This window comes from Nothobranchius furzeri, chromosome 14 (genome assembly GCF_043380555.1).
Source record: "Nothobranchius furzeri strain GRZ-AD chromosome 14, NfurGRZ-RIMD1, whole genome shotgun sequence".
In the NCBI taxonomy this organism is placed as follows: Eukaryota; Metazoa; Chordata; class Actinopteri; order Cyprinodontiformes; family Nothobranchiidae; genus Nothobranchius; species Nothobranchius furzeri.
The window spans coordinates 55,849,150-55,873,525 of record NC_091754.1 but is presented as its reverse complement, the minus strand read 5'-3'; the positions used below and the strand labels follow the sequence as shown (position 1 = coordinate 55,873,525).

The window sequence follows — 24,376 nt, the reverse complement described above, 5'->3', positions numbered from 1 at the left end:
CACAGCAGTATTTACCTCAATGTGAGCCTGCTGGAGAGTTCAGGTAAGCATCCCAACTACATACACGTGCTACTGCAACTGAAAAATGTAGGTTTTAACTGTTCTTCTGCACCCTCAGTCCAGTCCAGTGTTACGGACACACCACCTACTGTTGGTGTGTAGACGAGAATGGACGAGAGGTTCCTGGTACTCGGTCACATGACGTTGTAAAACCTGCGTGTAAGTGAACGCTGATTTACTTGATCATGTGGCTTATTTTGCTACTAATTATGGCATTTATCTATCTAATCTAATCTCAGGCCTCCCGTCAGTGACTCCGCCCACAGCTCGTCCTTTGCCCCGCCCAAATGTGACACCTCCGCCCAATGCAGATGTCACACTTCTGTATGCTCAGGGACAGAAAATAGGAGCCCTGCCGCTTAATGGGACAAGACTGGACTCTTCCCGGTCCAGAACGCTGCTGACTCTACATGTAAGGCAGACTATAGCATGTTTAAGATTTTGCAATGCCTTGTCTGGTTTGTGGAACCAAAGTAGAGATTTTTACCCATAATGCAAAGCTCCATGTTTGGTTAAAACTAGCAAGCTAGCATCCTGGCAGAGGATGCTGCTGTTGTGTCTTTGGGCAAGACTCTTCGCCTGCTGGTAGTCATCAGATGGACTGGTCATGCCAGTTCTCGGCAGCCTCGCCTCTGTCAGTCTGGCCCAGAACTGCTGTGGCTACATTGTAGTCCATCACCATCAGTGTGTGTGTGTGTGTGTGTGTGTGTGTGTGTGTGTGTGTGTGTGTGTGTGTGAATAGATGAATGACGCACTGTAGTGTAAAGCACTTTGGAGTCCTCAGACTCTAAAAGGTGCTCTACAAGTGCGGGTCATTTCTCGTTATCATTTTTTTGGGCTCCCCTGAGTGTGTCACCCTTCATCACCCTTCTAGTTTCGTTTAGTTTATTTCATTCAATCAATTAGGGTTGTCACGGTGTGAAAATTTAACCTCACGGTCATTGTGACCAAAATTATCACGGTTTCCGGTATTATCGCGGTATTTTTTTAAACGTGTTACATTTTCAGACAAGTACATAAACCCTGTATATCAGGAAAATATTGTCCTCAGTTTGTGTCTAAATTTTGCCTAAAATTTGTTATTTTGTAATTATGTTGTTTATTTGTTTACATTTTTCCCTTTAGTCTTTAAAGTAACGAATTACATTTACTCATGTTACTGTAACTGAGTAGCTTTTTTGTGTATTTGTACTTTTTAAGTCGATTTTAAAATCGAGTTCGTTTTTAAAGAAGAATTGTAATTCGCTACATTTTAAATCATTTCCGTTACTGAGTAAAAATAAATTGTAGGGTTAATAAATTAAAAATACTGCGTGTAGCAGCGTTGGAACAGAGAGAGACACCTGCATGAGTGCCGGGTCTAAACCGTGGGGGGGGGGGGGGGGGTACATTTTAGATAATGAGGACAAACAACCATTTTTACCGCAGTTTTGCTCAAAAACATTAGTTCAGTCCCTGTGATCCACTCGCTGTTCACCTCCTCTCTCCCTCCTCTCCTGTGGGTTGGAACCCGCACCTTTGCGCACCGGTTCGACGTCATCAGAATTCTGCTCGGTTCGGTAGCCAGACTCGGTTCCGTGTTTGAAATGTGTTTCCCTACCGCTCCGCACGGCAGTGGCAAAATAACATTTAGCGCCCATAACAAGCGGATTCTCAGCGCTTTGCTCATAAAACAGAAGACCTGCAGGCCTCTGAGAGTTAAAACATCCTGATGCTGTTCAGGTGTAAACATTGTGCTCCATCCCTGTTTGAACTCAGAAGATGCTCCTTGATGCCGCAGACATGTGATGATTTAGCTTGTTTCTTTATTTTACTCCAGAATAAGAGATTAAAGTATTACAAAAGCAGTTCAGTGTAGTTACATTAGTCATGACGTGTGTGTGTGTGTGTGTGTGTGTGTGTGTGTGTGTGTGTGTGTGTGTGTGTGTGTGTGTGTGTGTGTGTGTGTGTGTGTGTGTGTTACACATATAGGACTGCATGCGACAGCATGGTTTCATCAAATCCATGCATCCTATATCTTGGTTGAAGTAATGGTGAACAAAAATAACTTCTATTTTATAAATAATGACGTCTTAATAGTGTCTACGATAATGTTTTACCTTATCTTTGGTCTGGGGGGTGTAACATATCATGATACAAGCCTTTTAAAACATGTTAAAGTGTTACAAGAGGAGATAAATGCATGAATTTGAAGTTCATGTTTGGAGACCAACCTTCACAGTTTGGAGGCTCACGCTGGTGAGGAGACACCGTTAGTTCTAGTAACACCTGGGCTCCCAAGGCCTATTCTGACAGGATGGACGTTACGGGACCCTTAAGGATTCCAGTTGGACGATTGGAGGATTATTTAGGAGGATTGGAATGAACAAACTGATTTCAGTGGTGAAGGGTTAAATGAGTGAGTGAACGCACTACCAAGGATGAACTCTGCTAACTTTAAAAATCAGCTGCTTTAAATAAGCATGAAGGTCAGAGAGGAGCTCTAGGATGGACATGGATAAAGGAACTGTAATGTAGAGGTAAAGTAGGGCCAGGCCAACATTAACAGCTGTCATACATGAAATGTTAGACTTTCATTTAGCTTGTTATGTGACAGGTTAGAGCACAGTCTCATGTTAGAGTTTTGTCATGAAAACATTAAGATACCCCACATGCTGATGGCATCTAAAAAACTTTTTTTTCTCAAAATAAAGAATAATTTTAATCACAACTGAAACCTACAATTGTAAAAAGACCTCGTCCAATCAATGTGCATATCTGTTCTCACTGATTGGATAGAAATCCCTCCATCAAACTGTGTGTGTGTGTGTGTGTGTGTGTGTGTGTGTGTGTGTGTGTGTGTGCGTGCGCGCGCGCATGAGTGAATTGTGAACTGGCATTGTGATTTTGCTCTACTTACATGTAGCCATCCTTACGCTGACAAAAATGTAACTAAGTAACTTTTACTTTGAGTACATTTTATTTACAATACTTTTTACTTTTACTTGAGTAAAAATTTAGGCAAGTACTTTTACTTGTACTTGAGTAAAAAAGTATGAAAGTATTGGTACTCGTACTTAAGTAGGAAATTTTAGTACTCTTTCCACCTCTGGCCTTCTAATCAGTTACTTTTTTACCCTTACTTGAGTAATAAACCCTATATCAGGAAAATATTGTCCTCGGTTTGTGTCCTTCCAGTGAGCTTTGCAGATGTGGGAAAATGTCATCAGGCAGTAATCGTTGTTAAATTCATAATTATTCTCGGAGAGAGACCAACTCTTATCTGCCCCTGGGAGCCCCGTAATGCATAGCGTCATTTCAACATGGGGGTGTCCGCGACACGGTTTATATGCAGGTAGCAGCGCTGCGGCTGCTTTATATAGCGACTCGTTGCATTCTCCCTCAACCCAAATCCTCGGATCACGCATTTTAGCTAAAACGCTAATGTTAGCTTGCCTTGCGTTGACTGTAGAGTTGTGGGTGATGGTCACGCAGATGTGTCATGAGATTTGAAGCGTTGCTGCCTTTCACAGACACTTTTTCTGCACGTGCTGCAAACAGGATAGCCGTCTTCTACCAACTGTCCCTCGGCATTCTTCAAATATCCAAAAAATGTCCGTACTTCCCACTTTGTCTTCTTTGAGGGATAATAAATGTCCTGAGCGCTGCCGTCTCCTCCTTTGGCCGTTATTTCAGCTTTATCTTCGAGAAAGTTTTGGTTGTAAACTTCAGCAGACGATACGGTGGCTGGTAAGGGTCACCGCGCCTACACCACAGCCACGGTAATCCACCGAGAGATAATATAGTTTTTTTTAAAACAAGACGGTTATTATTATTGTCAACTTTTTTACCGGGGTTTACCGCTACACCGGTTACCGTGACAACCCTACAATCAATCAAATAAAAGTTACATTAAAACAGTTCATGTTCACAAATAATCATGAATGAAAAGGAGCAGAAAGAAGCAAAAACTTATAATATCTGCCCCCTTTTCACATCAAGACATTAGCTGTTCAACTCAACTTAGTCGTTCACCTACCCCCCCACCCCCAACACAAAACAAGTCTATCAGCCTACTTAAGGTCTTATTATTTCATCACAATACATTTGACAATTTTTTTAATACAAAAAATGATTTAGATTGTTTTATTTCACTGTCGAGACTATTCCATAAATAGACACCTTTAACCGAGACACATCTTTCCGTTATCGCTGTTTTAGGGGAGCCAGACTCCCCCCAGCTCCCCTGCCTTTTGAGCCGAATGTGGAAGTAGAAGCTAAAGAAAAACAACGGCGCCCTAAGTGGAACTTTCAGCCCACATAATGAATGCTTACTCCAGCAATTAGGGCTGAATGATATCTGGAATGTCTGCATCGAAAAGAATTGCATAAATCTTAGGCTGTTATGTCCAACTGCCGTAAATTTATCATTTATGTTTTGGGTAAAGATTTAGCCAATCAAATGGACTTACACTATCCTTAATCACATCTAGTTAAAATAATAGAAGCTAAACTGTAGAGGTGCTGAAAAAATCGATTAAAGTCTGAATCGGGATTCTTATTTATAAAGATTCAGAATCGATTCCACGAACTCAAATATTCGGCATGTTACAGGTTTGAGACGCACTTTTTTGATCTTTGTTAGGAGAGTCAGTACTCCGTTTACTTTTGTGGTCCCATAAATTGAGATGATTTATGTTTGAATCTGCTGATAAGAGGGCACTAGAATGTAATTGTTTCCATACTCAGAAATTTGAGATATTCTCATATTTATTTTCTAAGTTGATAAATGAGTACTCAGGATTACTCATGTAAAGCTGGGCGGACACTGTGTGACTTTTTCACTCGTAGCACTCAGCTTCAGCTCAAACTGTACGACTTCCTCGTAGGGCAGATCTCACGAGTCTTGTGCTCACACTGTACGTCTGGTAGCAACACGTCGGACCTAAAAATATGCTAAAAATAGCAGTTTTTACACAACACGTCAGACTTTTTTGTCTTGCCTGTTGTCCTTCGGGAGCGCTGCAGGGGGACACACACGGATTTGGATGAGGAAAACGAAATAAAGAAAGTAAATCTGTGTTTTGTGATCAGTTTAATTTGACATGAACACGACAAACACGCTTTCCTGACAACCCTTGTCACTGTGTGTAAAAAAAACGTGTAGAAATAAAACCAACAACGTGTGTTATTAGGGAAATAGCGGGTGAGCGGCGTTGATGCAGGATTGCGCATGCGCCGTGAGTGGTTCTGATACTTTTTGGGTCACAGCCGCTCGCAGCGCCGCTTCAACAGTGCGATACCCTCACGAGGGACGAGCAAAATATCAAGCACTCCAGAAGTCCGTGCGAGCTCACGATTGCTGATCGGTAGCTGGTCACGTGGTGTTAATCGCCTCTCGTAACCCCCGGTACACTACACGACGCTCAGCGCAAAACTCGCCCCGATCTCGTGGACTCTCGCACGAGTGGAAAATCGGCTCAAAAAAGTGAAAAAGTCGCACAGTGTACGCCCGGCTTAACTTGTTTCTACACATACTTGAAAAGTATTTCAGCGTATTACTTTGAAAGCTACTGTTAGGTAACTACAGATTTGTTATATTTTACAAGGTAAGCAAAAATAAATGTTGCCTTTTGGTCAAAAGATTGTTTCTGTTTACAGTTTTAGAATCACTTTATTTTACGTTGTAAATTAGCATTTTTGGAGCATGACCAGTTCAAAGTCAAATAAAAATGCCCCATAGCTTTAACTAACTTGTACAACAAAGTAGTTCATCCTGGAGCTGACACTCTTTCTTAATACTGATTGAGAATCGATTTAAATTGAGAATCGAGAATCGATTCTGAATCGAATCGGCACCCCAAGAATCGGAATTGAATCAAATCGTGAGTTGCTCTAAGATTCACATCCCTAGTAAACTGATCACAAACACCTTGATGACAATACTGAAGTTGTTTTCTGGTGTGTTGTGACCTTACCATCTCCTAGCTGCAAATGTGTGTGTTTACCCAGGGGTCCATAGTGGTTGGTATCGCCTACGACTGCAAAGAGAATCAAGTCTATTGGACGGATCTGTCTGCAAGGACCATTAACAGAGCTTCGATGGTCTCTGGAGCTGAGCCTGAGATACTCATCAACTCAAGTAAGACTTTGATCCATTCTCTCGCGGGGCTGTGACCGTTGGTGGCTAGTTGGATGCACACAATTGTGCAAATTTCAATGGGATTCTCATAGAATTGGTATATGTTTGTGATTGGTTTCAGTATGAACAGGTCACACTGGGTATTTCATGTAAATGCAACATTTTTGATCCAATTTAGTCACAAAGTGATTTGATTATGTCCCTGTTTGTTTATGTGAGATGGGTGCCCCAGCCTCACTGCCATGCCCAAAGTGAGCCACTGAGGCCATCCTCCATTGCATGGCTCTAAATATGAGCTCATCTCTTAGGACACGTTGCCATGGCACACTATACCAGAGTGGTTTTCCAGGCATGTCCTTCTGAGAGTAGACCATAGATAGACCCAGAACTTTCTGGAAGAATTATATGTCCCCTCTGGCCTGGGAGGGAGTAAAGATTGTAGCTGGGGTGAGGGATGTCTGGGCTTCCTTCCTTGACTTGTAACCTCTGACCTGATCATAGATAGAGGGATGGAAAATATATTGATGAATGTTTAAAATTTCGAGTCCTCATTGAAAACCGTCACAATTATTTGTAGACGTTTTGGGAACTCCAACAGTCTTGTGTGATGAACGTGGCGCTGCGTTTTAAACGTTCTGTTCTTCACAATCGTCCTTCTCCCCATAGATCTCGTCAGTCCAGAAGGTTTGGCCGTAGACGTTAAGCGCAGGCTGATGTTCTGGGTCGACTCCTCCCCCGATGTGATTGAAAGCGCCAACTTGGACGGCAGCAGGAGGCGAATCCTGTTCGACACCGACCTAGTCAATCCCAGAGCCATCATCGTGGTTTCATCCACTGGGTAAAGCTTTACTCACAAAGCTCGTTTTCAAGCTTGGTTGATCGTGGACTTGCAGATGCGTACGAGTCTCCTTCCTGAGTTTCAAACACACCTCGCCCACACGCTCTTTGAGGGAAGTAGAACTTCTCGGAAGTGCTCCACTGAAATTCAGTGAGCCATCCAGGAGGATTCAGTGTTTTGCAGTTCGTTATTAAAACTATAAAAATCAACACAGGTTCCTAAACAGGACCGTGACTCAGCCGTAGCTCATCCACTTCAGCCAGACCTGTTGAGTCTGGTGTCGAGTCATGAGACTAAACATGAGTTTAACGGCAGAAGATGGGGGGTTTGGTGGCTTTGTAGTGGTTTTAAAGTCCCATTAGCAACGTATGTTAGATACTTCTTTCATATAAGCAGTTCTCAGTGTGGGGGTGTCGCTGCCAGCCGGGCCATGCTGTCGGATTTACTGACGCCATAAATTCTGAACACACAAGCAAAAGTGCTGAAAGCAAGAGGCCATCGCCGGTCAGCTCCGCAGGAACAACATCTGCTTCTCATCCTCAGAGTTAATCAACTGTTACGCAAGACGTGCTGTGTGTGTTAGTACGGTGGATTCAAACACAGCAGATCATAAAACCACAAATGTATGTTTCACATCATTGCTCTGACAGTTTCGGCTTTTTGTTTTCTGACTCAGATGCTCATCAGCTTCATGTGGCGTGCGTTACCTAGGGCTCCCAGCAGGCTGCCAGCGTACTCGTGGTGACACTTTTTGTATATTTGAAGGTTCCGATCACCAAGTCATTGTTTCATCATTGTGGCTGTTATGGATTGGAATGCATGAGCCGGCCCGGTCCATGTTTTCTGACGCCTGCAGATGGAACGTGACCTGGAAAATGAAGTACGAGAGAAAAGGTCAAAGGCTGTCATGCTGCCCTGACTTTGAACTTCTCAGCAGGAAATAGCCGGTCCCTTGAGCACCAAAACAAGGTTGGTCCAACGAGTCCTATAATCCCTCCCGGTTGTGTCTCTCTGCAGTACTCTGTACTGGACCGACTGGAACAGAGAGGCCCCGAAGATCGAGAGTTCATCTGTGGACGGCCTGAACCGCAGGGTGGTGGTTTCTGATGGCGTTGGTTTACCAAATGCTCTCACATACGACTCTTCCTCTGGACAAGTCTGCTGGGCTGATGCAGGTGAGTGAAAAAGTTACTTCCCTCTTTGATAAAGAGCAAGTCACCCCCAAATCAACTTTTTTTCTTTTTTTTTTGCTGATTAAATATAAATGCGTGTCTAATCGTGCTGCAGACACGTGTAGTCAATAGTTTAGCATTTTTGTGCATTTTAGTAAAAATGTAACTTTTCAGCCTAAAACTGTCAGGGTTGTGTCGTTGTCAGGTAAAAACTCTGCACTGCATTTGAATTCAAATCTGCCATCGCTATTGGCTAAGAGGTACCCTAGAACGTTAGCTGGTACCATATGATGTCACAATGTCAGTGTCAGCCTGTGTGTGTGTATTTGTTAGCGGCTCCGTCCTCTCGGTCTGCTAGGCAACAGCATTTGTTGCATTTTTTCAAACAGGAAGTGGGAGTGGAGTTAGACTCTGATAGAGGGTGACTTGCTCTTTAAATCACAAACCAATTCTGGTTAACACCATCCATCCATCCATTTTCATCCGCTTATCCGGAGTCGGGTCGCGGGGGCAGTAGCCTAAAGCTTGGTTTATGCTTGACGCATTCACTTTCCACTTGGTGATGCGGCTCGCGGATGGAACGCGCTTCACAACTCACAGCATTTATGGTTCATGCGGCTTGTCTCTGCGGTGAGCCAATATTCTCCCAAACTGTAGGGGGCAGCATGGAGCTCTACGGCATGCATCCAGCACTACACCATAGTAGAAGTAGAAATTACTGTTTACAACATGGCATTCCAGCATTTTTAACAGCGTCCTCGTCTTTTCCGACAGTGCGAGCTATTTCTCTCCAAGAATTATTAACAACATGTTGATCACGGTGATCTCTGAGAGCTGAATCATACAAATGTCTGTGTTTACGAACCTCTTTCATACTAGTTCTTGCCAGTCCGCCATGTTTTTCCGCGTCCGACTGTCCGCGTGGTTAGAAATTTTCCTAGGTGCGCGTTGTGGAAATTTTGGGCCGTGCGGAGACGCGGTGGAGGGGCGTGGTGGTTAAAATGATGCAATTTCGCCGCGCGGACCTCGCCGACGCGTCAAGCATAAACCAACCTTAAGGCGAGAGGCCCAGACTTCCCTCTCCCCAGCCACTTGGGCCAGCTCCTCCGGAGGAATTCCAAGGCGTTCCCTGGCCAGGTGAGAGACGTAGTCCCTCCACCGTGTCCTGGGTCTACCTTTAGGTCTCCTCCCAGTTGGGCGTGCCCGGAAAACCTCCCCAGGGGGTCCGAGAGGCATCCCGACCAGATGCCCAAGCCACCTCAACTGGCTCCTCTCGATGCGGAGGAACACATTATTTGGAAATCGGAGATTATTTCCAAAGCCAGATCTTACTACCAGATTTGTAGAATTAGGAAATCACTTCAGTAAAAGCTGTCTGACAAGTGGGCTAAAAGATCCCAAAAAGCAACACACACAAAAAATAACAATCAATAACGAAAGAACCCAGAACAACATCTAAAGCACTGCCTCACTTGAGAAAAGTTCATGTCAGAGGTCGATAAGAAACACGAATGGACCACGGTGGAAATCTGGGCTCTTAGCTAATCGTTTGTTACGATTACGATATTATTTTTTATGCCATTTGAATTTGTCTCTTGGTTGGGACATTTCAAACTTCCTTGTCAAATCAGGGTGTTTTTGCAACACTCATTCTATGTTCATTTACGTATTACACATCATTAGAAAGCTAGGATTCTAATGATATTTGCCAATCGATGATACACCTAGAACTGCCAAACCACTTATAAATTCATAATAATGTCTAACACAGCTGACAGAACAGCACCATCTCCAATAAAAGGTTTGTACGTCCACATGCCAACATCACTGTGCTGCTTCAGGACGAGGTTTGGGCATCGAGAATCGGCTTTTCCCAGAATCGCTGAAATGCATAAATTCTGATTCCCAGTTTCTATACGTAGTCTGCTGATTGGAAGAAGAATCTACTGAATACCATCAAAGAAGAATCTACCAGAAGTGTTTGCGTCAGCGCGTTCTGAAGTGCAGCTTTTGTGTAAAAGCTTCACTGAGAAGTTCTGACTATTTCATCAGGAAAAGCCTACGGTTAGGTGGCTCATTTAACACATGTAATGTTGTTTGAAAGAATCAAAATCAAGAATCGCCAGGAATCAGAATCGTTCAAATCTAAACGAAGCCCAGCCCTGTTCAGTACCTGGACCACTTGCTGTAACTGATGCAACTATGAATTCTGCTCTCTAGCAGAACATCCTGAAGGACAATGTCTGACCTTTGACCTTTAACAGAACAATCAGGCTGGAAAATCCTCCAATGTGGTTGAATTCAAACGATTATGTAAAGAAGAGTGAGACAGCGTTCATCCATCGAGATGTGAGACTCCGTACCAGTTATCCAGTGGCGTGTCCAGATCTTTTAAAATGGGGTGGCCCAGGTGAGGCACAAGTTTGTGCATGGGTGGCACCAATAGTTATGCTTTTTTTGTTTTACCCCCAAGCCTTTTGTGGACAATGAAAAGCCTATTTAAAGGTAAATTAGTGTGTTGGCACCTGGGGTGGCCAATCAGATTACAAGGGTGGCATGTGCTACCCCAGGCCACTCCCTGGACACGCCCCTGCAGTAATCAGAAACGGCTCCAAGGCTTTCAAAATGAGGTTTCTGGCATCAGTGACTTTTTCACATGGGATCTGGTTGGTTTGGATACCTTTTGATCTTCTGAATAATGACATCATTAATTATCCATCATGTGCCCTCCCAACTGTTCTGTTTGAATAAGTCAGCATGTTGGTCTGCCCTCCTGTCATGTGTGCATCAGGAACAAAGCGTCTGGAGTGCATATCTCCAAACGGCTCTGGTCGGAGAGTGATCCACCCCACCCTCAACTACCCCTTCAGTATGGTCTACTACAGGAATCACTTCTATTACACAGACTGGAGGAGGTGTGCCCATTTTTTTTGGTCTTTCTTTCAGTCATTAATGATTGAAATTCATTAAGTGTCAGTGTGCAGCCTTCAGAAGCTTTTTTTTGGTGTTCTCCTTCACAGGGATGGTGTGATCGCAGTGAGCAAAGACAGCAGTAAGTTCACAGATGAATACCTGCCCGAGCAGCGGTCACACCTGTATGGCGTCACCATAGCAACCACCTACTGTCTACCGGGTAAGATTAATATATAGGGTCTTTTTCAGGTCATGTGTTGATTGCTATGGGAGTAGCACCCCATCTTTAAAGAGCAAGTCACCCTCTATCAGAGTCTTACTCCACTCCCACTTCCTGTTTGAAAAATGCAACAAATGCTGTTGCCTAGCAGACCGAGAGGACGGAGCCGCTAGCAAATACACACACACAGGCTGACACTGACATTGTGACATCATATGGTACCAGCTAACGTTCTAGGGTACCTCTTAGCCAATAGCGATGGCAGATTTAAATTCAAATGCAGTGCACAAAAATGCTAAACTATTAACTACACGTGTCTGCAGCACGATTAGACACGCATTTATAAATTTAATCAGCATAAAAAAGTTGATTTGGGGGTGACTTGCTCTTTAATTAGGAGTGCATTTTCTTGATTTGAGAGCACTAGTTGATTTCATGCTCGGATCTTGTAACGTTCTCTTTGAAAACACTCAAAAAATACTTCCTGTGCTCACTTACATCCTACTTGCGCTCAGATGGACTCTTCTACCCTTAAAGTCATACAAACATCCCGCTTTAGAGTTCCAGCTGCTTCTCTCTACACTCCGACTTTTTTTTTTATTTTTTGCACACCTAAAACCGGTTCTCATTGAATTTTCTTGAGCTCTTGGACTGAAGCAAGATTATTCTGCCAAAAGTTCCACCGCCTGCGGTTCCCCTATTTAAACAGATGTGTTCCAAATACAAGGGATCACACTGAGCCTCCCTGGTAAGGAACCTTGGATTCAGGAGGAACCAGCCGTGGAACACTGAACCATCTCTATAATCTTAGGAGGGTCCTGGAGGGTGCGTGGGAGTACGCCCACCCACTCTACATGTGTTTTATGAATTTGGAGAAGGCTTGGGAGGCCCTTTGGGGGGTACCAGGCCCTCTGCTGTGGACTGTGAAGTCCCCAGAGCTTGGTCTGCATCTCCGGTCTCATTTCCTGTGAAAGTGAAACTCCGCCAAGGCTGCCCTTGTCACAGAGGCACATCAATTTCTAGGTGCAGCCAAGGTGTGGAGGGGATCCGTTTTGGTGGCGTAAGGATTGAGTCTCTGCTTTTTGCAGATGATGTGGTCCTGTTGGCGTCATCAGAACATGACCTCCGGCTCTCACTGGAGTGGTTCGCAGTCGAGTGTGAAGCAGATGGGATGAGAATCAACTCCTCTAAATCCGAGACCATGGTGTTGAGTCGGAAAAAGTAGAATGCCTTCTCCAGGTCAGGGATGAGGTCCTGCCTCAAGTGGAGGAGTTTATCTCGGGGTCTTGTTCAGGAGTGAGGGAAAACTGGAGCGTGAGATCGACAGGCTGCATCTGCAGTGATGTGGGCATTGTACCGATCTGTCGTGGTGAAGAGAGAGCTGAGTTCGAAGGCTAAGCTCTCGATTTACCGGTCGATCTACGTTCCTACCCTCACCTATGGTCATGAGCTTTGGGTAGTGACTAAAAGAACGAGATCGTGGATACAAGCGGCCGAAATGAGTTTTCTCCGAAGAGTGGCTGGGCTCTCCCTTAGAGACAGGACGAGAAGCTCGGTCATTCGGGAGGGGCTCGGAGCAGACCCGCTGCTCCTCCACATCGAGAGGAGCCAGTTGAGGTGGCACGGGCATCTAGTTAGGATGCCTCCTGGACGCCTCGCTGGTGAGGTTTTCCAGGCACGTCCAAACGATAGAAGGCCTAAAGGTAGACCCAGGACATGATGGAGGGACTATGTCTCTCACCTGGCCAGAGAACACCTTAGGATTCCCCTGGAGGAGTTAGCCCAAGTGGCTGCGAAGAGGGAAGTCTGGGTCTCCCTGCTTACTGCCCCGATGACCCGGCCCTGGATAAGTGACCGAAAATTGATGGATGGATGGAAATTCTCCAGCCAGTAAGAAGCCAGATATGATGCTGACCACAGCCATTTTCTAGGTGCCGCTCGTTTACGTCCACCAACTGACTATAATACAGTGACGTGCGCTCAGAGGAGGCGGGGGGAAGCACATCCTGTTTCAGTGAGAGTGTGCAGCGCTGCACCGTGACAACAGAGGCAGTTCTAATTACTTGCTTAGAGAGTCGAGATCTTTAGTGAAAGGTTTCCTACCTACAAAAAGCCAGCTGATTGCACCGAGTCACTGTGTCTATACAGCAATCCTCACACTAAGCAAACATGTAGCGACAGTGGAGAGGAAAACTCTTTCAACAGGACGAATCCTCCAACAGAACCAGGCTCAGTAGGACTCCAATGAACTAAAATCTGTCCAGTGGTTCATAAAATACTTAGCGTAAGATAAGATGCAGGTAAAAACACGATAGCCGTTCTTTAAGCGACAGGTGATAAAAGAAAACCAAGCTTTTGCTGTGCAGACACTAGATTGGGTTTTAAACCTGGCTTTCCAAACTGTTTTTTGTGCATCTACGATCAGAACGAGGATGTGTGAGGCCTTTACTGAACGTGAGGCCGAGAGTGATGATTACACAGCTGTCGACTACCCCTCTGCCTGTACTTTGGCTGAGTCATGTTTGATGTGTTGATGTTAGCAGATGGCTCAGAGTCCTTTCAAAGCCATGTTGTTAAACACCTTCAAAGTGCTACATAGCCCTCTAAACACAGGATGATCCTCAGAAGTGGCACCCTGGCAGATGCCGGGGCCGAGGTGACACATCTGCACAGCAGGAAATCTGGTCGTCGGCTCTGATGATTGGTCGGGACGGTCGTCGCTGGGTGTGCAGCTGTAAAAGTCCCCGTGAAAGCCAGAGACGGCGTGAAAACAATGTTCAAAGACACCATGATGACAGCTCTAACACTTGTTAGGGGTTTGGGAGTTGGTTGGAGGAGGCTTTAAGCTGTCACTGTTGAACGCATGAACTTGTTCTCGCAGAAAACTAAGTGTGGTGGGAGGACATGAGTGTGCTTGTTCTGTCATTTGGACTGACGCAGGAAGGGAAATCACTCTTCCACCTGGATCTTTGAACCACCCCCGTGGACAAATTAGACATCACCGAAATGAAGAGGTGTCTTTGTTTTTTGTGTCGCTTCACAGGGAACCACTAACGACGGACCAGAAGCCACAAGGTCCTTTGGTGCTAACAGATCTGGGGGCGGGTTCCTGGACAGGAGGCGGCGTCCCTCAGGGCAGTGCGGGGGTGACTCACCGAAGGGAGCAAGAAACCAGCAATCAGAGCCAAACGTTCAAAGCATAACCCAAAGTTTTGTAAATTTGTTTCATACCTCATTTTTAGTTGTTTTGTTTTTCTTTTCTACTGTGTTTTTGTATTTTGTGAGTTATTTTGTTTCCTGTTTGAAGAAAAAAAAGTCAACAAAGCTTTTTTATGTAAAACTTGAGCGTCAGGGTTTTGTTATTTTTTACTGAGCATTTAGAGGATATGTTTATGTATGGCCCTGAGATGAAGAAGCATTTCGACCCTACACAGCTAGTACCAGGCCAGAGCCACGAGGCTCACATCTGCCCTACAGGTGTCCATGTTACTGGTAGCACATGGTTACATAGACCTCCATCACTGCCATAGATTTTATTTTGATAACCAAATATTAGTGAAGTCCTGACTTTAACCTTTGCTCTGATGTGTATTTCTCACCTGGAGAAAAGATAACTTGTTTGAGCTAAATATGTTTTAATACAGATCAGATCTCTTAACTGTTAATGAGACGTGATATTTATAATAAAATGTGATTGGATTTTTTTTTTAGGGGACTGTTTTTTTTAATGTTGTGTAAATAACTCATTCATAAATTCAAAAGGCGAGAAGACCGTCTGTAAGCAGATAAAGGCTAAAGCAGTGATCAGGACTCAGCTGTGGGTCACCATGAGCCACACGGACGGTCTTAAGGTGATTTCCAGGCATCAAAATAAAATGGAAAACAGAACGAAACAAAGAACGAGTTCCATGCTTTTGTTCTTTTTTTAAACACAGAAACAGTTTTGTTTACCTGTTTGTAGCTACAGTTTCGCCGACGGCTGCCGGCTTCTTCAGGCTGACGCTGATGGTGGCGCGTCACTTCCTTCTCCGTTTATCTGCGGGCAGCAGAGGACGTTGTCGCCCTCTGCTGCCCGCTCTCCCCTCTCCGACGATGCAGTCCCATGCGTGGTCCAGCGTGTAAACTCCGTCGTCCCTGTTCATGGTCCCACATCCACGTCTCCTTATCTCGATTGCTTCCTTGATCCATCTTTTGTATTTTTGTTGTTCAGTGGTTATGATCCGTGTGTTGTCCCAGTCCATTATATGGTTTTCTCTTAAGCAATGATCTGTTACGGCTGACTTTTTTATTGTACTTTCTGCTGCTTCTTTTGTTGCTCGTGTGTTTACGATTTGCCTCTTTCTCACACTCCTTTCTGTGTTCTATTGTCCGTGTATTGAGTTGGCGTCCGGTTTCTCCTATGTATGTTTTATTGCATATTTTGCATGGGATTTCGTAAATGACTCCACATTTTTGTCCAGCTGATATTTTGTCTTTTGGGTGTACTAGTCTGTTTCTAACTGTTGTGTATGGCTTTATTGGTGTGTTTATGTTGTGTTTTTTCATTGTTGCTCTTATTTTTTCCGTTATGCCTCTGATGTATGGTAGGGTTATCACTGGTTTTGGTTCTTGTCTTTCTGGGTTTCTGGTTCTTTTTTGGGGTTGTTCTTTGCTTTCTGTTTTTGTTTGCTGTTTTCCTTTGTTTATCGCCCATGTCGGGTTTATCGGCCCATGTCGGAGAGGGGAGAGCGGGCAGTAGAGGGCGACAACGTCCTCTGCTGCCCGCAGATAAACGGAGAAGGAAGTGACGCGCCACCATTAGCGTCAGCCTGAAGAAGCCGGCAGCCGTCGGCGAAACTGTAGCTACAAAACAGGTAAACAAAACTGTTTCTGTGTTTAAAAAGAACGAAAGCATGGAATTAGAAAGACACAGCAAGAACACACCTAAGATGTTCAAAGAACGAGTTATTTTGATTGTCGTGGAAAAGACGTTAGACTGTGTGAGAAGGGTCATTTCACTAGCCTCAAGCAGAGGAAACATCTCAGGATGTAGAAACGACTAAAACTGGTTTAAGTTATTAAAAACTGGTCTGATGAGTCCAGATGGACCCTGTTCCAGAGTGATGGTGCATCAGGGTAAGAAGAGAGGCAGATGAAGTGATGCACCCATCATGCCTACTGTAAGCCTGTGGGGGCAGTGTCATGATCTGTGGTGGCTGCAGTGTGTCAGGTCTAGGTTCAGCAACAGGATGTGCTCCAAGAATGAGGTCAGCTGCCAGCTGTGGGCGATGGTGGCACAGGAGTTAAGTGCTCGCCCCGTAATCGGAAGGTTGCAGGTTCGAGCCCCGCTCAGTCTGTCGCTGTCAATGTGTCCTTGGGCAAGACACTTAACCCACGTTGCCTGCTGGTGGTGGTCGGAGGGACCGGTGGCACCAGTGCTCGGCAGCCTCGCCTCAGTCAGTGCACCCCAGGGCAGCTGTGGCTACATCGTAGCTCATCACCACCAGCGTGTGAATGGGTGAACGACTGGTTGTGTTGTGAAGCGCCTTGGGGGGTTCCAGGACTCTAGAAGTCACCATATCAAATACAGGCCTCTTGAATGACCAGGTTATTCCATCTTCCCTGACGGCACGGGCATATTCCAAGATGACAATGCCAGGATTCATCGGGCTCAGATAGTGAAAGAGTGGTTCAGGGACCATGAGACATCGTTTCCACATATGGATTGGCCACCACAGAGTCCAGACCTTAACCCCGTTGAGAATTGTTGAGTTATCTGGGGTCACGTCTTGAAAAATGACCATTTTTGGATTTGAAGCTATAAAGTTTTGGAACAGCTGGACAAGAGGACCACCTCTAAGACATTTGCTCTTCCTTTAATTGCAGTTGGACATTATTCAGAAGTTTAATGTTCTTGAGACTGTGGATGGGGACACGTGAAGATAATTAATGAATAAGACATGATAATATGAGCGACAACCAGAGTCCAGCAGTTTCCAGAGTGGTTAGAGGACAACTCTAATATTAAGGTTTATCATTGTTAGATGAAAGCACCTTTCTCTTTTTGGACATGAAAGACAACCGAGGACACCATGGAGTTTTAGACGGATGAGATCAAATTGGAGCTTTTTGGCAAACGCCTCATCTCTATGATCACAAACACAAGCTCGGTTCTGCTCTGCTGCATCTGGACCAGAGTCTTGAATCTGTTCAGGGTCCAAATGAAATCTTAGGACTATCAATGTTCCGAAACATTCTAGTGTTTCAACCATAAAGCGGATGATTTCAGAAAAATTTGAAGAGTTTGGGGGCCTGTCTACTTTGTAGAAGGCATCAGCACCAAATCAGGATGTTGCCACCACCATGCTTAACAACTGGTTCAGTCTTGGATCGTTTTAAACAGCCCAGTCTGGTCCGATGAGAAAACTTTCCTAAAGGAGACATTTTTGTCCACGAGGACAGTCGAGTTAGAAGGTATCTCTTGACACAGTCAAAGTCAAACTCCTGAACCAAATTCTTTTTTCCATCCAGAATAAAACCAATCACAGAAACCCCAGAATCAGGAAGTCGATTAAGTCTGGCACAAAGTAAATAAGCAAAATTAATATTTACCGACTCAAAATAATCGTTTTATTCCCGCTGTGGAGAAAAACACCAGCTCAACAGTATCCACCTCACCGCTTCCTGCTGAACAACAAGCGGTAAATGAACATCTGACCCTGGATGTTTAAAACTGATGCAACAACAGAATCATTTATGTCCCTTTAACCATCCCAGCAAACAAGAAGGGCCTTTGTTCTCAAAATTAAATAAAAATAAAATCTCCATCAGTCCTTTGCTTCCTCCTCATCTGCCGACCTTGCCCAGCCTGTGGTCCGTCTTTGGGTCGGCTATGATGGCCTGAACGGCGACGATGGCCTCGTTGATCTTTGTCTGCAGCTCTCGTAGCTCCTCGATGTGCAGCAGGCGCAGGATCTGGGCCGCCTCGTTCAGGGTCGCATCTGAGGTCGGAGAACCACGGAGGTCAGTTTTTCTCTTCTACACCGATGGGTGTTGTGGTAGCCAAACACAAAAACTCACCTCCAGTGTCAAAACCCAAAACGTGTTTGTCTAAAGCCACCGGGACTCCCTGGGGACAAAAGAGAAAGTATGAAGCTTAAAGATCAGAATCACAAGCTGAAGGTGATCCAGAACAAAATGTTTTCTTTCAGATTTACTGATCATCGATTTAAATGAAACAACATGGGCTAAGAAAATAAATAAATAAAGACTTCACGTGACATTTTTATAGTGTGTACACTCAAAAAAAATCATAGAACAGCTCAGGACTTCTGAAGAGTGTTTCTGGTTAAATGTCGTCTAGTTGTTGTGGAAAGGCCTTTGAAAACCCTCAGTTTAGAGAAATGGAGATTAGCTAATTGTGACAAGCTAGCAGCTAGTCAAAATGAGGCTAATTATAAAATGTCTTAAAATAACTACAATCTCTAAATCATGCAAATACTTTTTTACAATTAATACTGTCATAAATGTCATGTTTTGTAGTTAATCTAGCACAGTGGTTCTCAATTAGTGAGGCGGGGCGGCTTGAGAGTCCACGTAAGTAGAAGCCATATTCAACACGTACCTTGACATCACTGAAAAGAATTGAGGACAACTGTTTAAGCAGAAATATTATGAAAAGCCAGCCAGAAGCACCATGTGTGTAAATAATAGGGGTGTGTATTGGTGAAATTACGGCGATACGATACACATCATGATACAGGGAAGACGATACAATACATCACGATATATTGCGATACATTCGATATTAACGACTTTTTTTAGACTGAATTTATCATAGTGAAATTCAACAAACAATCCAAACCGATACTAACATGTTTAACATGAGGTATCTGAACCATAATGGAGGGATTTGCATTTCAACGGTGGAAACAAAACCCACTGGCACACTGCTGCCAACTAGTGATCGGCGTTTGAATTGCACCAAAAGAAATGAAAATACACAAATGTTTGTATGTAAATTCTTCCAAAAATTAGATACACTGCTTTTGAATATCGATATATCGCAGAAAACTATACCGCAATATATTGCGATATCGATATTTTCGATACACCACTTTTGAAAATCGATATATCACTGAAAAAAATATCACGATATATTGCCATATCAATATTTTCTGACAACCCTAGTAAATTATTATTATTATTATTTAATAACTGATATATTTTTAACTAGAGCGTTTTAAAAATTGCAAACTCTTTCTCCAAACTGAGGCCATTCAAAGAACTCCCTACAGCTGGTAAGATACTAACTGTTCACAGAAACACAGAAAAATGTTTAACGTTATCTTCAAGACTAATAAGGTCATTTTCTTGACCATTTTAGCTAATTCTACCATTTCTGTTTAATTGACTAGTTTGTTGCTGTTTTACAGTGTAACGTGTACCTCTCTGTTCTGGTTGGCTTTTGTGATGGCCTCTGGTGAAAGTCTCTCCTGGATCAGGATGCGGATAGCCTGCCGAGTGAAAACATTAGGAAACGTCACAAAGTAAACAACTTGAGCACATTCAGGGATGATGTAGACACGCATACAGCTCACCTTGAGCATGACCAGGTAATCGTCGTGTCGTTGGATCTTTAGAATGTTCGCCAGAGCGGTGACTCCTGCTTTAAAATCTGGAGAACTGCCTGAAATGTATTTATTTTTTATTAGACCTTTAGGTGATGAATGAAACGTTAAAAGGTAGTAACAGCAAAGATGTGTTCCTGCTTACTGTCCAGGTTGATGAGAGGATCCACGGCTCTGTCGCCGTTCCCCGAAGCGGCCAGCGGCGGGCAGTTTTTATACTTATCAACTACAAAACAAAACACCCAGAATAAGGAAAAAACGCCATCATATAATAACCTAATTATAATTCAGCTTTCTATGCGTGTTGGCATTATTTCCTTTGTTATGGCCCCCTCTATTGGTCGTGGTCGGTATTTCAACCATTGACACGCCACATCAAAGCTGTGATTTCTGAATAAATATCATTTTAGGAGGTTTTTACAGATAAACGATCACATCAGATACCGTTGTCTCCATATTCATAACGCACAGCCAGCCCCAGTAACCAGTCCAAAGCCTCCTTACGCTCCTGGACTCCAAATGGACAGGTCAGGTCCTGCAGGTACTACACACACACACACACACACACACACACACACACACACACACACACACACACACACACACACACACACACACGCACGCACACGCGCACACACACACACACACACACACGTAAGCTCTAGTTGGGACTCTTGTTAGGAGATAAGCTCTGAGATAGTCTCACCTTCTCATAGGCTTTGGGCCACTCAGAGCTGGGGATGTTCCTAAGGTTGCCCCGGTCTTCGATCTTGTAGTGTCGGATCTTCTGGTCCTCCAGCCACACGATGCAGTTTCTGAAGTGAGTTTCATCTGACAAAAGCGGATGCGTCACTATTTTACTGGTTTTATGAAAACACATAATTTTTTTAATCACCATCTGCTGTTATACACTCTGATAATTAGTGAAGCAAAGGAGTCCAGCTGTTTAACTGATAAATATAGCCCAATGAGACACACGGTCATCGTTTAGTCTGCTAGACTAGCAAAATACATCCCTAGAAATGAAGCTATCTTACAAATATTAATGCCGAATACACATGTGGTGTGTTTTTGATTGATTTATGAAGATATTAAAGCTGATAAAACACGTGTGCTACTAAAACTGAGCACAACCTTAAAATAGTCTATTTGTAGCGTTTAGTTCGCCGCCTCAGGACTTCGTGCTAACTTGGTTCCATTAAAACTCACCGAACCTCCTAAACAGCCTGTTTATTGCTTACCTGAGCAGTCGAACCCGCTGGGATCGTGATAATCTAGAGCTGTTAGTTTTCTGCGAAACATTTCACGAAGTTTTAATGTGAAACCCTTCGTTGTTTCTAAATAATTAAACCTTAAATGACCACTACGTTGCTAGCTCAGTGTGCGGCAGCGCGCATGCGTTGTCGGAGTTGAGTATTTCCGGTTGTGCTTTCCAAAATAAGAGCTAACAACGAATTCACATCTGAAACAAGTGTCTTATTACGTCACAGGATGGATGCTACTCTGAAGGAACGAACTGGTTTAGTAAAGGAAGTGTATGGAGAGGCCAGGAAAAAGGGGACCTTTGCCATTGTCTCTTTTTCAAATACCCACATTTGAGTTTGTTGAAGCATACGTCCATTACTTTAAGCTTGTAGACACCAAAGAGCTTGAAATAACGTTATCCGTGGTCTATCTTTTTCTTTAAAATGACTTAATACCAGCTCAGTGGTCTAGTGGTAGTGTGTCCGCCCTGTCTGGAATTCGGGGTTCAAATCCCAGTCGTGTCACACCAAAGACTTTAAGAATGGGACCCAATGCCTCCTTGCTTGACACTCAACTTTAAAATGGTTGGATTGGGGGTTAAACCACCAACTGGTTCCTGAGCACAGCCATAATTACAGCTCACCCATCCCTATGGCGATGGGTCAAATGTGGAGATGGCACCTTAACTTAAATACATAGTTTATATAACGAAACAGAGAAGTCTCTATACAAATTTGCAAAAAAAAAAAAAAAAAAAACTTTTTAAATTAAGGATTATCATTCAAGTGAGTTTGGTATGTTTGATCAAAACTGGTCTGTTTTTGCAAATTAACTCTTCACAAACACACATTATTGATATTAACTACTCAACAACAGTCTATAGGGAAAAAACAGCTTTATTAAACATGAAGAATTATAAAATGAGGCTAAACTACTCAAGAGAACCCAAAAACAGATGTATCGCTTCATGTGCGTTCAGAAGGGCCTCATGCGTTGGTTGAGGGGCGGGGCTCTGTTGGGCGGTGTGATGGCTATGTCCAAATAGTCTCCAATCTGGAACCGCTGGGACTGCAGCGTCATGGAGTCTTCCAAACCCTTCCTGCCAGACATGGTACTGCCGATCTCTTTTAACCTGAACATTGTAAAAAGAGATGCACAAACTCAGTCCACAGGAATTCATGAACAATAGTATGATTTTACGACCCCGATCTGTGTTGCTCGACACTTACTTGTACATTTTCCCTCTGGGTTCTGGATAGACTATGGCAAAGCTGAAGTGGGTCCCCTTTTTCCTGGCCTCTGGATACACTTCCTTCACTAAACCAGTTAGTTCCTTCAGAGTAGCATCCATCCTGTGATGTAAACAAACACTTGTTTCAGAGGTTCTGTAGCATATACCAGAAACGTAATGGTTTGTAAGTCTTACCAAGTGTAGATTTGCAACTCGCTGGAAGGAACGTTCCCTCTAGAAAATTCCTCTATTCTGTGGTGTCGGCCACTGTTGGTAGTAAATACTCTCAGGAGGAGGGGGCAGGTCTGAAGGAAACAAGAAAACTAAGTTAAACATAAGCAAAAGTACAAATAAATATCACATTCTTTACATGTGATTTAAATATATGAACACATTTAGAATAACTGATGTAAATGTCAGTGTTATTTCAATGATTCAACTGGATTTTTTTTTTACATAAACCTTATTTTGAAAGTTTTCATCAGGGCAAAGTGAGTTCCGAAGTGAGTCTTCGCTGCCCCCTGGTGGCCGTAATAAGTACCTACAGCTGATAGAAAGAAATGGCTTTTTAAGATTGCCATCTGGTTCCTGATTAAGAAATTTAGTGAACTTTTCTGCAACCTTTTAATGCACATGTGGGAAAAATGTTTTTATTAGGCTGAACCCAAAAACAGAAATTACAATTTTTTTACAGAATAAGAAAAGTTATCTTAAACTATATTTGAAATATGATTGCCCTTTTCTATTAAGCATTTCTTATTGTAAAATATTTATTTATATCAATTCTTTATTATTGTAAATTATCCAATAGAAACTTATTTGTTTTCGCAGGTATAAGTCTACAGCAAATAAAATCAATTTATAATTCACAAATATCCGTTATTTTTTCTTATGGTCAACCCTTTTTCTCCTGCTAAACGTAAATAATAGACAATTACATCTACCTTCGTTTATTTATTTAACAGTTTTATTTGTGTTTCTGCTGTTTATTACTCTTGTGCTTGCGCGTTAAAAAGCACAAATAAAAATACTTGCTTTTTTTAAGTTTATTTATCTGCCTTAAGAACAATAAAAATGCAGGCTTAAAAGTATTATTTTCAACTTTCAAATGTAACCATGTTTATCTGTTCAGGGAAAACCGACTCATTTACAATACTGAAAACATTTAGAGGTCTTTTCATGTAAAGCGTTGCTAGCATTAGCTTATTAGCATGCTAGACGGTGCCGTCGAGATAAATCATACACAATTTTAATTTATTTAGTTCAAATAAAACATTTACGACACAGAATTGAGAACGGCTACATTAAATAGCTGTAAATGACCGTTTTAAAACACTTTTTAAGCTTTTACTCCTCCCGACTGCCGTTTTAGTGTTTAAAACCAGCTAACAAGGTTAGCTAGAAGCACACAACACGATGAGCGAGTTACTGAACATTATCCAAACATTAACCTTTTCCCGGTCGATGGGCTTTTCGGGCTCCTTCTTAATTTCCTCCTGAGTGATCCGCGACTCAAGGGCCATTTTTGTTTAACACAGTTAAAATGTTATTAAGCTGTCTGGCTGCAACTTGCGTCTTTCAGCGATGATATTTTTACGGCAACATGAACATAACGTAAAGCGTAGGCTTTTCCGGTCACGTGAAAGTAAGGCAAGTTATTCACGTTACTCCGTTTTTAGGTTATTTTTTAAACACAGCAAAGGTTTTCTTTACCTCCTGGAGAAGCGATCGAAACTGTTAACATGGCAAAAATAAAAAAAATCCTGTGTTTTAAAAATAACTTTAAAAAGCGTTTAGAAGAAAAACACAGCATGAATTTACAGGGATGGCAAGTTATTGTTTTACATAAGCAAACCGCTCTCTCAAGTTTCAGTGACAGACTCATTAGTATTCTCTGTTGGCACTTCTCACCAAAAAGAATATAAACTAGAATACATAAATTTCTGAAACTGAACTCAGCACACTAC

General features: G+C 43.1%; 3 protein-coding genes across 8 annotated transcripts in view; 1 reads left to right on the top strand and 2 right to left on the bottom strand.

Annotated features, from left to right (window-relative positions):
* The window catches only part of nid2a (nidogen 2a (osteonidogen)), a 77,218-nt gene extending 62,554 nt beyond the window's left edge, over window positions 1-14,664 (top strand). For all 6 annotated transcript variants that reach the window (XM_070544204.1, XM_070544205.1, XM_070544207.1 and 3 more), the window contains 9 exons: window positions 1-43; window positions 119-219; window positions 300-472; window positions 6,052-6,181; window positions 6,848-7,019; window positions 8,037-8,194; window positions 10,983-11,106; window positions 11,212-11,324; window positions 14,368-14,664. The exon at window positions 1-43 is cut by the window's left edge and continues 78 nt beyond it. In XM_070544204.1, the coding sequence (XP_070400305.1) occupies window positions 1-43; window positions 119-219; window positions 300-472; window positions 6,052-6,181; window positions 6,848-7,019; window positions 8,037-8,194; window positions 10,983-11,106; window positions 11,212-11,324; window positions 14,368-14,378 (1,025 nt within the window). In that variant the 3' untranslated portion in view covers window positions 14,379-14,664. The remainder of the gene's footprint in view (window positions 44-118; window positions 220-299; window positions 473-6,051; window positions 6,182-6,847; window positions 7,020-8,036; window positions 8,195-10,982; window positions 11,107-11,211; window positions 11,325-14,367) is intronic.
* A 3,246-nt stretch (window positions 14,665-17,910) lies between these two features.
* On the bottom strand, window positions 17,911-21,357 carry rtraf (RNA transcription, translation and transport factor). The gene is made up of 8 exons (XM_015952509.3): window positions 21,175-21,357; window positions 20,640-20,764; window positions 20,378-20,477; window positions 20,079-20,159; window positions 19,904-19,992; window positions 19,751-19,819; window positions 18,384-18,432; window positions 17,911-18,304 (listed from the first exon to the last, which is right to left on the bottom strand). Exons 1-8 carry the CDS (start codon window positions 21,233-21,235, stop codon window positions 18,150-18,152), a joined length of 729 nt encoding a protein of 242 aa, XP_015807995.1. The 5' UTR covers window positions 21,236-21,357; the 3' UTR covers window positions 17,911-18,149.
* A 699-nt stretch (window positions 21,358-22,056) lies between these two features.
* Window positions 22,057-24,040, bottom strand: sap18 (Sin3A-associated protein). The gene is made up of 4 exons (XM_015952511.3): window positions 23,861-24,040; window positions 22,605-22,714; window positions 22,408-22,530; window positions 22,057-22,310 (listed from the first exon to the last, which is right to left on the bottom strand). The coding sequence occupies exons 1-4, from the start codon at window positions 23,930-23,932 to the stop codon at window positions 22,154-22,156; spliced, it is 462 nt and encodes a 153-aa protein (XP_015807997.1). The 5' UTR covers window positions 23,933-24,040; the 3' UTR covers window positions 22,057-22,153.
* Between the last annotated feature and the right edge of the window lie 336 nt (window positions 24,041-24,376).